Raw genomic sequence first — 14,662 nt, forward strand, 5'->3', positions numbered from 1 at the left:
GCCATACTTATTCCTTCATCATCTAGAGAAATGTCTTCATATAATCTCTTTCTCAATAAACCTGCATATGTTACATTTAGGGTGACTCGTATAATTCAATGGCAAAAACTCAATTAAAAACCTTAATGTTACTTACCTAGAGTTGCACGCACATAGGGGTCTTTCCATAGATGATCATACTTGTTGGAGATGAATCAACAAAGATTTTGCCATCGTTAACTCAAAAGTTGTGACCACCTTTTTTCTATGTTACTCGGGGACGCGTTTCCACCCCTAAACTTGAAGTTTCGGAAACGGGGACGGTTTCAGGGACGAGGGGACGGCAGGGGACGTTTCCCAGGCATCCCCACTTGGAGAAGAAAACAGGAAACGCGTCACCGAAACTTCGGAAACGGTCAACGAGTTTCCGAACCACGTTGACCGTTTCGAGGACTGTTTTTCCGTTTCCTAATGTCCCGGGGACTGCATAAAAGGTTTCCTATTAAAATTTATTAAACTCAAAAAAACCATTAAAAAAATGATTTTCCAGTCATCTGCAGGCCCGGACATGTAGAAGTCAAATTTTTTATAAAATATATTATAAAAGGAATGATTAGGGGCAACTATCATACCATCTTTGTTTTCATTTTGAAGCTCAGGATGATAGTGATAGTGACTTTGATATGGATGATTAGGGGCAGCTGCCTTAGTATCTTTTGTTTTCATTTTGACTTTGATGTTTCAGACTTGGAGTGTTCTGTCTTGACATTATAATATTATATGATCATTGATACACTATAGTTGATACTTCAAAAGTTTAAAACTTTAAAGTTTGAGTCCTTATCTATTCAATGTTTCCATTTTATTGAGAGTTGATGTTTTTCATTCTCTTATTTGACTCATTTCATTATGTGCTAATGGTATCTTAAGTACTTAAATGATGATTGAAAATGATGCTATTTAGAATTTTCTACAATGATTCGATTAGATGCTGATTGCTATGCTCTATGATCATTGATGGATCATTATTTGATGAATGAAATTGATAAGTTTAAACTATGTTGCTATGATGAATGTAGAATTGATGAATATATTTGAAAATTCAGATAAAATTCAAATATATATATATAGCCGTCCCCTGCCGTCCCTTGTTTCGGCCAAAAAAAAACCGTCCCGAAAACCCGTTTCCCCGTCCCCCTGTCCCCTCATCCCGGGAACTTGGGGTAACATAGCCTTTTTTAAATCGGTAGTTGCAGTACAAACAATGCCATCTAGAACACACATCTGAGGAACTGTCAAGGATTCTTCACCTCAGAAGTTGTAATCATATCATGGTATCAACTTTAATGGTAAACGCATGAATGAAATGGCAACACTGCTACTGATATTGGGTTTGGATTTATTTGCTACAGGAAATGGTTTGGAATAACCAGCAACATAGTTGTTTCATAAGCACGCAATCACATAGTGACAATGGTAATGCAGGTTTAACACTGTGAACAATTATTCGAAAAATGTTTTCACTTCATTTCAATTCTAATTCCATCTTTTTAGTGAAGCATCAGTATGCATGTTTTGGGTTAAAAATAGAATTCCAATATTCCAATTCCATTTTCAATTTTTGAAACACACAGCAAATTTGGAAATTCCAATATTCTCAATTCTAATTCCAACTCAATTCCTAGAAACAAACGGGCTCTAAGTGTCATCATTAATCTGAGTTTCCATGTGACAAAGATAGCAGCACCTTCAAGTCTATCTTTGAATCTAACCCTGTTCACCATGATTACTAATTTATTGCAAACTCCTTTTGGCAATGTTTTAAACTTTCTGAAGTTGAATATGCTATTGGTATTCTTTGCACACTAGGCTTTGATACCATGTTAAGGAATATTGGATCAGAAGTAATACCTTTAATTCTTTTGCAGCCCTTGAACAGATAAAAATATGCTGCAACTATTGAAGAATTTCTGATTTTATTCTTAATACTAGAAATATAGAACAGAGAAAGCTGCAGATGTAATAGTATTAACTGTGATTGACATATATTTCATCTGCAGCATTTCTCTCAATTTAAATATATTTTGAGGAGGCATGTCCCTACATAGGACATGCCCCGTCACCCAACACTCACTTCTTCTCACAATGTAACAAAGCATGATAACACACCTGAAACTTGCATATGTCAATTGGCATTTACATGCCTGATATGTATATGTTAATCAGCATTTATCATGCCCAATCTATATATGTTAATCGCCAATTAACATGTCCGATCAGTATATGCTATTCGGTAGTAGTTAAGGCACTTTTATATATAATGTGATCGATGCTAATAAGAGCCTGATAAGCATATGTGGTGATCTGTAATTAACAAGGCCAATTTACTTGAATGCAATTGGTCAATCAATTCAGTCTATGATCATAATTAAAACATGACAGTAATCATTAATGTAAGAACAAATATATATATGTATGTATGGATGTAAGAACATACATGCATGCATGATGCATGAATACATACATACTGCTACAAACAATGATTCAAAAAATGTTTTCCGTTCATTTCAATTCTAATTCCATCTTTTTAGTGGAAGGTTGGTATGCCTGTTTTGGGTTAAAATTAGAATTCCAGTATTCCAATTCCATTTTCACTTTTTGAAACAAACAGTGAATTTGGAAATTCAAATATTCGCAAATTCTAATTCCAGCTCAATTCCTAGAAACAAATAGACCCTAAGGGCCCGTTTGGTTGCTGGAATATAAATTAAGCATTGGCATTCAGAATGCTGGCTTTGGGATTCTGGAATTTGGAATCCAGATTATGATTAGGGAATCCAATTTGGGAATGTTTGGTTGACCAAGAATTCATTGTGAGAATACAGATTTCCTCTGTTTGGTTGCACATTGTAAAATTGGAATACTAGCCAAAATAACATGCAAAATATTATCATCCAGCTGTAGCATTATCATCATGCAAAAAAATTCAATACTTATTTGGTTTGTTGAAGTCCAAACATTTTTAACAAGTATAAAAAGATTAAGTCATGTTGAAAGTAAACATTATCATAACAGATGAGGATGAGAGTGTACTAATGGATACTAAAACTTTTATGACTCTTGTTCTATAAAAAAAAATATCATTGATTATAATTGACATAATTACTGATATGAAATATGTATATTGTTCAAGTCTCGTTGAATGAATCCGAATCACAAGAATTGATGAAATAAGAGTCAGGAACATCCCATTAAAGAATATATATTTGTAGAGATCCAATAAATTTTTTGATCATCACAGCATTCAAACTCACAAGTGCAAATTATAAATGTTTATATTAAAATTTTACAAAATCTTACCTGGAAACACTTTTACGCCAGAACAAAAATCAACAGAGTAGATTGTTTTTGTCCTGCATACGATTCATTTAACTAAGAAACAATGTATGTGAAAAAATTATTTCACCTAACTTTTTTGTAGTAACTACCGAGGTGGATCAAGCAAAAAAAGCCTGATAAATTACTCAACAGTGGCAAATATATGAGCAAGTAATAGCGGAAAATTTCCCCCACATTAAAAAAAATTAAATTTCAAAAATTTGTTCAAAAATAGGTGCTCCCAAATGGGCATCCAGATGTCAAACCCAATTAAATTTTACTTTAGTTGAAATCTTCATTTTCAAAAAATGGGATTTAAAATGGGAATTAAAACGGGAATCCCAAATAACAAGTATTTTGAAGGAATTTGGAATTCTTGTTTTGGGGGTCAAATGGGGATACCGGATTCTACTTTTTCCCAATTTCAATTTCAATTGTGCAGACCCAAACAATGGATTAGAATTTTTTTAGAATTCCGAATGCTAATTCCATTCTAATTCCAGCTACCAAACGGGCCCTAAGTGTCATCATTAATCTGAGTTTCCATGAGACAAAGTTGGCAGCACCTTCAAGTCTATCTTTGAATCCAACCCTATTCACCATGATTGCTAATCTATTGCAAACTCCTTTTGGCAATGTTTTAAATTTTCTGAAATTGAATATGCTATTGGTATTCTTTACAAACTAGGCTTGGATACCATGTTAAAGAATATTGAATCAGAAGTAATAACTTTAATTCTTTTGCAGACCTTGAATGCATGCATGCATGCATATATACATACATATGTGCATGCATGAATACGTACATAGAGACATACATCCATATATGGAAAGATTGTAAAAATAGGCCATTTATCAATGTTATACTAGTGTCTCCTGAAGGGGCAATGATTTTGAAGGCATTGGATTGTGAGGGGCAAGTGAAAGTTACAAGTTTCACTGCCAATATCCTCATAGAAGCAATTGAGAGGGCGTTGCCTATAAATGCTATGCAAGTCATAGAAAACAATGCCCGGTAGTTGGATCATAGTGAAAGCCACATATAATCACATTTTGTGGACACCATGTACAGTCCACACACTCAGTTTGATCATGCAAAAGATTGACACACAAATTGAATGGGCCAAACAAGTTTACATGGAGGCCAAGGAGATTCAATTGTTTGTGACTAATCATCACACGTCACAACCCATATTTAGGACCAACTCCAAGTTGGAACCATTGAAGGTAATTTAAGGTTTTTTTAGTGTTCAAATTTCTATAGTTGATAAATGACATGTACTTTTTTATGCTGTGTTAGGTTGTCAAAACACAATTTGCATCTCACACAATTGTCTTAAGATGACTGGTGACAATGTGAAAGGCCTAGAGCACTATGGTCATCAACACCTTGTCAATTGTATGGAAGTAGTCAAACACAAAAGGAGCCTAGAAAGTAAAAGCATTGATATCCTTGATGATGAGTAGTGGGATCATGCAAAATATGTTTTGAATTTCACCAAGTCCATGTTTGGCTGAAAGTTATGAGAGCATGGACACGATGGTGGAGAACATAAGAACAAGATAGCACATTATTGTTGATCCTTGGAGCAAGATACCCATCGCCTTACATCTCTTAGCAAATGCTATGTCGTCAAGGCTTTATAGCCAAGAGATGCTTGCATTGCCAAGGAGGGTGGCACCATATAGAGACGTGGACGTCGCTGCTGGCTACAAGGCTGCATTTAAAAAGCTATATAACAATGATGAAACTCAAAATAGCTAATTTGTAACTTCCAAATATCATGACATCATCACTCTTCATGCTCAATATAGGTCCTAGGATGAAAACTGATGAGTGGTGATATGTACATGGTCAAGGCTCCATTTTCTTGCAGCCTCTTGCATTTTCTTTTTCTTTTCTTTCTCAATTTTTATTTGATCATGATGCTCTCATTAAAGTATTTTTATTTTATAATTTATGTTGACTTAACAAGTTTCGATACAGTGAATTATATAAATACTAAATGTTGTATGCAAATTCAATAGGTTGCAAGTTCTTCTTCAGCTGAGCAGAATTTGAGTTCATATTCCTTCATCCACTCAATCAAGCACAATCGTTTGGGAGCAAAGAAAGCAAAGGATTTGTTTTACGTACACTCCAACCTTTGCCTATTGTCACATAAGCAACTAGAATAAAATGAGGATGTGACAAGGAAATGGAATATAGCCCTTGAGTGTGCTGATTTAGATGCCATAATAGCACAACTTGCTCAGGTATAGATTAATTAATGGCAGCTCTTGCAAATGATACAGGCATAGGCGTAGGTAGTGCCAATAAATTTGAACCAGATGCTGACCTTGATGCCTCTAATCATGATGAAGATGAATGTGAAATTGGGTATTAAATAATAGCTTCTAATTTGAAATTTCATTGTGTAATGAAATTTTGAGACTTGAATATTATCATTTTTGCAAACAAGAGACGCAATCCATCATAGTTCCTGCCATTAGGATATTTAGTTTATAAGATGTAAAAGAAGAATTGAAGATAGAGGGGGATATGAAGGGGCAAAGAAATCGGTAGAAAATGTTTAACATTGATGTTAAAGTCAATTTTATTTTGTCTTGGATCTCAATGTCACTATAAATGTCATTCTATTAATCCAGCCTAGACGTAGTTATTGTAAATGAAGAAATTTTAGCACATACTTACAAAAAATAATTAAATAAACTATGACTTCAGTAACAAAGACTGGTTTGTTGAGAAAAATTCCTTCCAGTCGTTAAAATGTGATTTTGCACTCTTTCAATCACCCTCCATTAATTAATTTACAAGGTTGCATGGGGACGGGGTACTTGGGTACTTAGGGTATGGGTACGGGTATGACTTGCGCATGTCAAACTTTTTTTTATTATAATTTAGTATTTATAGAAAATTTGAAATCATGAGTCACGATAATGGTTTTTCAAATCAAGACCAGTGATAAAGTTTGCAAATGTAATGTATTCTTTTCAGTTTCAGATTTTCTGTATGTTTGTAATAATAATATATGATAAATGTTTAGATGCATAAAAGAGAAGGCAGACTTTAAACATGAACAAGAATATCATAAATCATTTGATAATGACATAATGCAAATGATAAACTTCTAACTTGAACAGTGATAAAGTTTACTCTTGATCAGTATTGTATCAAAGTTTCAAACTGATTACTTATTGAATTTAGCTTGACAAACAACTAGCTACTACACAAACAAAACAAAACAAAAATCAGAAATCTTAATCAAAGTCCTTAGCTATGATGCTCTCCACTGAGTAACCGGTACTCGGGGTACGTGTCCCCAGTACTTGGGTACATGTACCAAGGGTGTGGGTACACATACCCATGCAACATAGTTAATTTACTATTAGATACTTGCATCAACAGAAAAAATGACATTTAAAAACTAAATAATTAGAAATTTAAATTATATACCAACTTAAGAAATCAGTTTTAAAAATGCATTAATTAAAACAAATCAATTTATATCTATATTGGAATAATATACAAAAAATACGTGAAAGAAATATACCTGATAAAAATTTAAAAACCAATGAAATTAGAAAACTCATTTAAACCGATGAAATTGAAAAAAAACCTAAAAAATTGTTACATCGCATTAAACCATGGGCTGATGTAAATTAGATTGATTTTGATTTATAAAAAATCTCAATTGATTAATTAGATTGCTACTAAGAAAAAAAATAGCCCTAAAATTCTATAGGGTGGTATCACTACCGCTTATGTATCTATCTCTAAAGTAGAACCAAGTGAGTAATGCATGGATAGATAGGTACCCAAATCTTGCTTTTGTCTTGCCTTCGGGTAAACTGCGGCAATGACTTGGATGCTAAATTCAGCCATTACTATAGCGTTTGGGTGGCACAAATTTCTTCTAAAAATTGGGGTATGGCATGGTGTATGTATAGAAAGGAGGAGCAAATCTTATTCTTTTTGTACAGAAATCTCTTCTAAAAATTGGGGTATGGGATGGTGTACGTATAGAAAGGAGGAGCAAATCTTATTCTTTTTGTATGGTAGCCTCTCTGATTAAAAAAAATTGTGTCCATACTTCTTAAGAAAAATCTTGCCATTAATTATAAGAAGATATTAAAGACTAATAATTTTGTGGGTTTTTTTATAATAAATTTAATTTTAATATTATATGTATTTATGTCATAGTTTGGAGATTGTAGGTGTCATGTCAGTACAAATTGACTATTCATTTTAATAGATTCATTTAATGCATAGAAAATATAAAACTTAGGTAATTTTTGAATGTACAAATTATTTTTCCTCCTTACCTTTTTCCCTTACATCCAATAACATTTCAAAAAATTAAAATGTAGTACAATTGAAAAGTATGTAGAAATGCTAAAACTATACATGTTTGACACATTCAAAAATACTTCAGTTTTACTGGTTAACAAGATAATTATAATATATTTTAATTGAACTAAACCATTACATAAGTATTCCTGCCATGGCAGGAACTAATAATGAATATGATATATGAGGTATCTTATTTATAATTTTATTGACAATTATAAATTTGTGAGTACGGTGCATCTAACTTCTTATCATATTTTAAAGTTTAACTTTGATGTTTGAGCATGTATATATAAATTTATTATATGAACAAACGTGTGTGTGCACGTAAGAACCTGAACCCAAGGAATATTTTTAGTTGTACCTGTGTACCCATACCCAAACCAAAAACCGAATCAGTAACTTAGGGCAGGAGCATGATATAGCTGCCTCCTCCATTCCCTCTTATAGATCAAGTTCTAATAGCATTTGGCCCAGAGCTCTTAAATTCAAGGAGATGCTTTATGCCACGTAATGCCCCTCCATCTCAAACATAATGAAATCAGAAAAATACAGATTGGATCAAAGGCAAAACACATTACAACAAGGCTCTGGTTGAATTCAGGTACGCATTTCCTTTGACAAAGTAGCAAGCCATTGAACTTTCTTCTTTTGTTAGCCCAGTGGGGTGTAGTTGGTTAAAGGCTATAGGTTCGTCCCATATAGGCCTCGAGATCGATTCTCTCCACCTCAATTTACTTGGTGGCAAGCTTGTTCAGGCCAAGTCTGTCACCTTGAGAAGTTACAGAGGGCAACTCACCTAGCCTAGAGCTCTACTCCAAAACTTTAGGCAGCTTGTACCAATTCCTCTCAGTTACCAAACTATCATGCTGCTTTTGTTGGCTTTTTGATTCTATATGTGAATTTTGCTATTGAACTTAAATCTTTATTGAAAAATATTTTTAATATTATATGTTATTTCACAAGTATAATATTCATTTTGATTGTAAAATCTATTTTTTAATTCTTAAAAATTCCTTTTCATATTCAACTCTTTTCCGCAAGCTTTAGCACATTAAATTACAAGGTTCATTATGTCTATATTGATGATTTGGAAAGACCAATACTGTGTGGAAAGGTGGATTATGTACAAACAATAATTGACAAAAAAAGGGATATTATAAGAAAGGGAGTTACATTATTACTCTAAAACTCTTAATAGATCGACTAATTAAAAAAATAAGTTACTCCTAAATTTCCAGTTTCTTTTTTGAGTGGTAATGTTTTCTGCAGTCAATTGATGCCTAAATGAAAATAATAATATGGAGAACCTACATAGCTTTCAGGAAACTATTGTAGCACAGGTGGGAAAAAGAGTGGTGCAAATAGTAATTGAGGATGCTGCAAATTATGTTGTTGCGGGTAGACAACTAATGGTGCAGCAACATACAAATTTTGGGACGCCTCAATCAGCCTATTGCACTAATACAATGCTACAATGCTACTAAGACATTGGCAAAATGAAGTGGTAAAAATCTATTGTGGAGCATGTCTATTCTATCTGCACATACTTCTAAAACTAGCCTTAGCTCCTCTTTAATCAATGTACTCCAAAGAACAAGTAGTGGGTCCAACCTGGTATAATTTGTTTTGCAACCTTATTCATCACCATGCAGTCTCTGGTTCAACCAAAAGCTAGTTTGAATGTGTCCTCCTATTTGAGTATCAATGGATATTTGATAAAACCTACTTTGGGATTTCAATGAACGAAACTGAAGACATATGCCTTTCTATTTTTTTTTCCATTTTCTTTTGCTTCAATGAATTTATTGTGCAGATCTTTAAATAATCAACTTTCTGTGGTCATTGGGCCACTGCTTCCTCCTCTTCGTAAAGTTGATGGAGAAAAGCACACAATATGGTACTTATGAAGGCATAAACTATGCCAATGAATTCATTAAATTTTCTATGGCAAGGCCAAGATCAAATATAATCCCCTTCAGGATGCAATTAAACTCTCTACTGCTAAAATAGCAACATAGGCCATTTTATTGTTGAATTTATTTTCTAAACTAGCTTTCCGCAATTCAAGGTGAATATTACGTCTAAGAGTGAAATATACAAATCTTAGTAGGCCATTTTATGCTTGCATTAATTTTCTAAACTAGCATTCCACAATTCAAGGTGAAGATTATGTCTAAGAATGAAATATTAAAACTATCACTAAGAGAACTTTCGTCTTAAGAATTGCAAAATAAATCTCTTGCCAAATGGATTGTGGAAATCTGATAAGGTTAACAGCTTTATATTCTATTGATAATGAAAGGGAACATTACATAGTTTTAAAACAAAGATTATCTTCTAGACATAGCCTCTACCAGTCAAAAACTGACTTTGAAACTAACCCTTCTACCACATCAGACCCCATTCCCCTTACATAAAAAAAGTTACAAAACTTTACCTTTTTACAACTACCCCATGAACACTTGACCTTTCTACAAACACTTAATTAACCTAAAGTATTACAATCTTTCCATGAATGTTAAGTTCTTTTATATCTATTTTTTATTTCTATTTTTTATGTGTTGTTCATAAAATTTCATTCTGTACAAGTTGCAATGGCAGCTAGTTCGATCTACACAAGGCAGCCTGATTTCAAAAGAGATCCAAATTCTCCTCTTATAAGCATAGCGCAAAACTTGGCGAGTGTTTAAAAACTCTCAAGTATTTTTTGTATGGCGAGTATTTCTACCAAAAACTCACAGACCTTTCTCGCTGGGTTTTTGCAAAAATATATGGAAAAATCCAAACCAGAACCATCAACTTAGTAGTAAGACATTAGGAAAGTAAAATTTGATAAAAAATAAAATTTTTTCAAAGTAAAAATTCTTATTTATTTTATTTTTTATTTTTAAATTATCGGTAAACGGCCGAAGCCTTTCATTATATTATTAAATAAATAAATAAATTACAAGTCCTCCATTCAAACGGGCACTGGTAGGAAAGAACGGGGAAAGAAAACCTCCAATCTTGCCCGAGACATATTTCTTCATTATACAGAATTTAAAGGGGTAATCCCCAATTTATTGCTTACAACATAGACTATCTCTGTGAGCTTGGGCTCATCAATATGTTAATGTTTTACATTGATTACATTATGCATTTCCACAAGTAACACAAATACAGTATTGATGCCAATCGAAGCGGAGAAAGGGGAGAGAAGATCCTAGCCTCCACTTTGTTCCAATGAAAAATCCCTGCTCTGTACAACACCAAGTTGCCAAACGAAACCCTTTTTTATTGATTATTAGATTTTGTGAGGTTTTTCAGTTTAAAATGTTTTATAGCTTATCATTAGAGATATACGCCAAGTCATAGGGTTCATCAAATTTCGGCCATGAGGTTCAAAATTCAACAAACATCAAAAAATTATTAAATAATCGTTGAAATTCACCCAATGTTTATATGGATATGAAATTCGCTGAGGGTTACAGCATTTTTACTCCTTGCATAAAGAGGTTTTGTGCGCCTTTTTGGGTGCTAATCCTATTTTATCCCTTCTTTGTCAGGTGAGGAGGACTACCCACAAACATATGGAAATCAAAAGCTTCGGCGAAGTCAAGCAAAGGGGTTGTGTGTGCCATGTTGTTGACTGGAGTAATTTGCAGAGTGTCGTGCCTAGAGAGAGGATTTCGAATAATTTGATGTTGCATACAAGATTTTTAATTATTAATAGTAATACTATGTATTGATATCGTACTTTTATATAATATTATTTTACATGGTAATATTATTTTTGTTGTTATTTAAATATAAGAGATATCATTTATAAATTAAAATGTACAATTATATAAAATTACATATTTATATTGTTAAAAAATATTACTTATATTTTTTAACATGATTTCTTTATATTATGTTTTATATATTACAAATGCTTTTTATACATAATAAATTGTTTATAGATATGTGTGTGTGTGTGTATATATGTACATACATATATACCAGTTTGTGGAAAATAATAAAAACATCGTTCAATTTAATAAAACTTAGTTATTTTTCAATTACATACATATGTTTTTAAAATATATATATAAAGCGAACTTAATCACAATTTTTGTTTGATCTTTTTCCCCTTGTCGAACTTCATATTTTATTGTTGCCGAACTAGAACTCAAACATTTTGACTTAGGATGCATGTAGATAAAAAATTGGTAACCCATGTTCACATAGGAAGACCCTAGACGAGTTGATCAAGCTCATCTTGAGGTGGAGGTTCTAGTTTTGGATGGGAAGGAATGAACACATATAACTACAGAAAAGAAATTATGGAGAATGAACTTGTTGATAACTATACTGCAGGTAAAATGAGATTGTCAGATTATGATCCATAATCAAAGTGGCCCACCAAGGATCATGAACCCATTTTCACATAGGAACAACCCGCATGAGTTGATCAAGTTCGTCTTGAGGTGGAGCTTTTAGTTTAGCACATAGAACTATGAATAAATAAGTTATGGGGAATGATCTTGTTGATAGCTATACTGCAGGTAAAATGGCTGCAGCTCCTTTTTTGGCACACTTAACATTTCATGGCATCCAAAAAGAGCGTTGGTGTAGTATCTTATAAAACAAATTTCTTAATGAATTGGACAAGCAATAGTAAACCAGATATCCATACAGAAAAAGAAAATGGGAAAAACAATTTCAACAAATATTAAATTCTCCCCTTGTGTATCAGCTTTTAAGTTTCAACTTCAACTTTCAACATTGCATTATTTTCTTATTATTATAATTAAGTTAAATTGATATGTAACATTTTTAATCCTTACCCACTAAATTTTACTCTTTTTAAAATTTATCAACATTTTGCAGGGTTTTTTTCACAACAACAGATCCAACACAAAAAGCATCTTGCTGAGTCCAAGACTCAACACTTTCATTTATGCTCAATTACAAATCAAATGTTTGCACTATATAAAATTTAAGTTACTCTTTTAACTCACCTTATAAAGACAGACTGCATTTCAAATCTTCCCCGCTCTCTGACATACATATGGTATACAGTTTCTGAACCTTTCTTACATTTGCAAGGACGGCTATCAGAAATAGCCATAGCTTTTTCTTCATTCTCTTGAACTTGTGTTGCCAGATGAATGCACAGACGACAAGAAGAGTGTACTGCTGCCATGTCAACCAAGGCCTTGAACGAATCAGAAGGACCCTCAAATTTCCACCTGTACAGCTCCAATTGTCAATCATTGGCCCAAATACATAATTTTTTTGCTAATGACTAGTTGAATGCCACACTTCTAAAACTTATTTTATAGTAACTAGGGCATCTCACTTTATTGTTTCATTATAAGCAGTGCTGTTTAAAGCAAGGTTCTTCATGATCTCAACTGTAGAACTAATTTCTTCCTCAGTTCTAATGTGTAAAATTGAGTTTGGTGCAGGCGCAAAGTCTTGAATGTTGGGAGCTCCAATCACAACTGGAACGGCACCTGAAGGCCCATGAATGAAAGTATCAACTAACATGAAACAGATACATTTCACCGCAAATTAGACCACACACTATGCCACATTTTATTTCCCTCTACAATTTGCACCAAAAATGTGAATTAAGAAAATGATAATGAAGTGCTGTAAAACATTAAAACTATCATGCCTTTCTCTACAAGGAGAAAACACTAAAATGCAGCATTTAAACATCAGACAGTGTACATAGTTTTTACCATCACTTATGTATGACAGAGAAATAGCTACAGTTAAAGACAGTAAATGTTCAGCAAACCTGCAACAAGGGACTGGAAGAACTTCTCTGTAACATAATCCTCTTCATTGGAATTTTCAAAAGCTAGGCTGAATCTGTAGTGCTTTAAGGCTTCCACTTTGTCCACTGCCAAGCAATAGATTGTCAGATAATCAAAATCTTTTTCAAGAAAAAATGTATGAGACAATAACACCAATGCTTCTCCACAACAAAGCATTGACTTGCCACAGTTAAACACCAGAATCATGTTTTGTATATTTAAACAGTCCTTTAGATGAAATGTATGAGATGGTACTACCAATGCTCCTCCACAACAAAAACACAAACTTGCCACGATTAAAAACTGTACATGTAAATTGCAACAACCCAAATGTGACAGAATTTGCGTGCTCCATCATTGGGCCTTTCATGTTATTGATTTGAAATTTTGGCAGCATGCATCTTTCTTTACTCTTCTGTCTAGGTTCCAATGTAGCAATTGTATGCATCATCTTACCTTTGGTCATTCATAGAATTTACCTAATTGAGTGAACAAGAATCACCCTTATCTACTTAACTATTTGTACCTCACAATTCAATAAGCTGCTAGTTAAATATTTGAAATTCTAACTGTCAAGTTAAAATTGAGACTGTTTGTATATACATGCCAAAGTTGGAAAACAACAGAAAAACAGGCATGCCATCTATATCTTAAACATAAATATAGAGCTGACTCAGATCTGGAAGCTACTAATAAAGAACAGGTTGTGGTTCATCTCCCACCCAATACATGATTCCTACGCTGGATTTCCAAGACTAATAGAGAAAGATAGAATTGGTAAATATCCCATGAAATATTCCAAGCACAACATAGCGAATGAGAGTGCTCAAATATTGTAATGAAGAAACTATAATAGCAAAACACAAGGAAATGATATGGTGCAAAATTGCAAATAGCTATGTTCATGAGTCTATGAGGAGTGGCATTGAAATTCTCTGTGAGAAAAAGAATAAAGAATGAACAAGAAACCTAGAATACATTAAAACTGTATAAATTTATAATGTATACTGTACAGTGCACAGATCTAACTAAGAAAATGGTGCAGATGGTCATTTCATAAGATTCATTTCCCATCCCTTCAAAATCTGTGGTGTACCTTATACAGAAGACCTAAGATGCAAAACTCTAGTATCAACCAATGTTTGACATTAAACATTTTCCA

General features: G+C 33.2%; 1 protein-coding gene across 1 annotated transcript in view; it reads right to left on the bottom strand.

Moving 5' to 3' along the window:
• LOC149542191 (glycoprotein 3-alpha-L-fucosyltransferase FUT11-like) overlaps positions 1–14,662 on the bottom strand; it is a 102,310-nt gene that overhangs the window by 24,888 nt on the left and 62,760 nt on the right. The window contains exons 4-6 of the mRNA XM_089797211.1: positions 13,482–13,586; positions 13,035–13,191; positions 12,694–12,924 (exon numbers count right to left, since the gene is read on the bottom strand). Coding sequence (XP_089653337.1) covers positions 12,694–12,924; positions 13,035–13,191; positions 13,482–13,586 — 493 coding nt within the window. The remainder of the gene's footprint in view (positions 1–12,693; positions 12,925–13,034; positions 13,192–13,481; positions 13,587–14,662) is intronic.

The sequence above is a fragment of the Cupressus sempervirens genome, chromosome 8 (assembly GCF_028749045.1).
Source record: "Cupressus sempervirens isolate cs-2001-9-10 chromosome 8, ASM2874904v1, whole genome shotgun sequence".
NCBI lineage: Eukaryota > Viridiplantae > Streptophyta > Pinopsida > Cupressales > Cupressaceae > Cupressus > Cupressus sempervirens.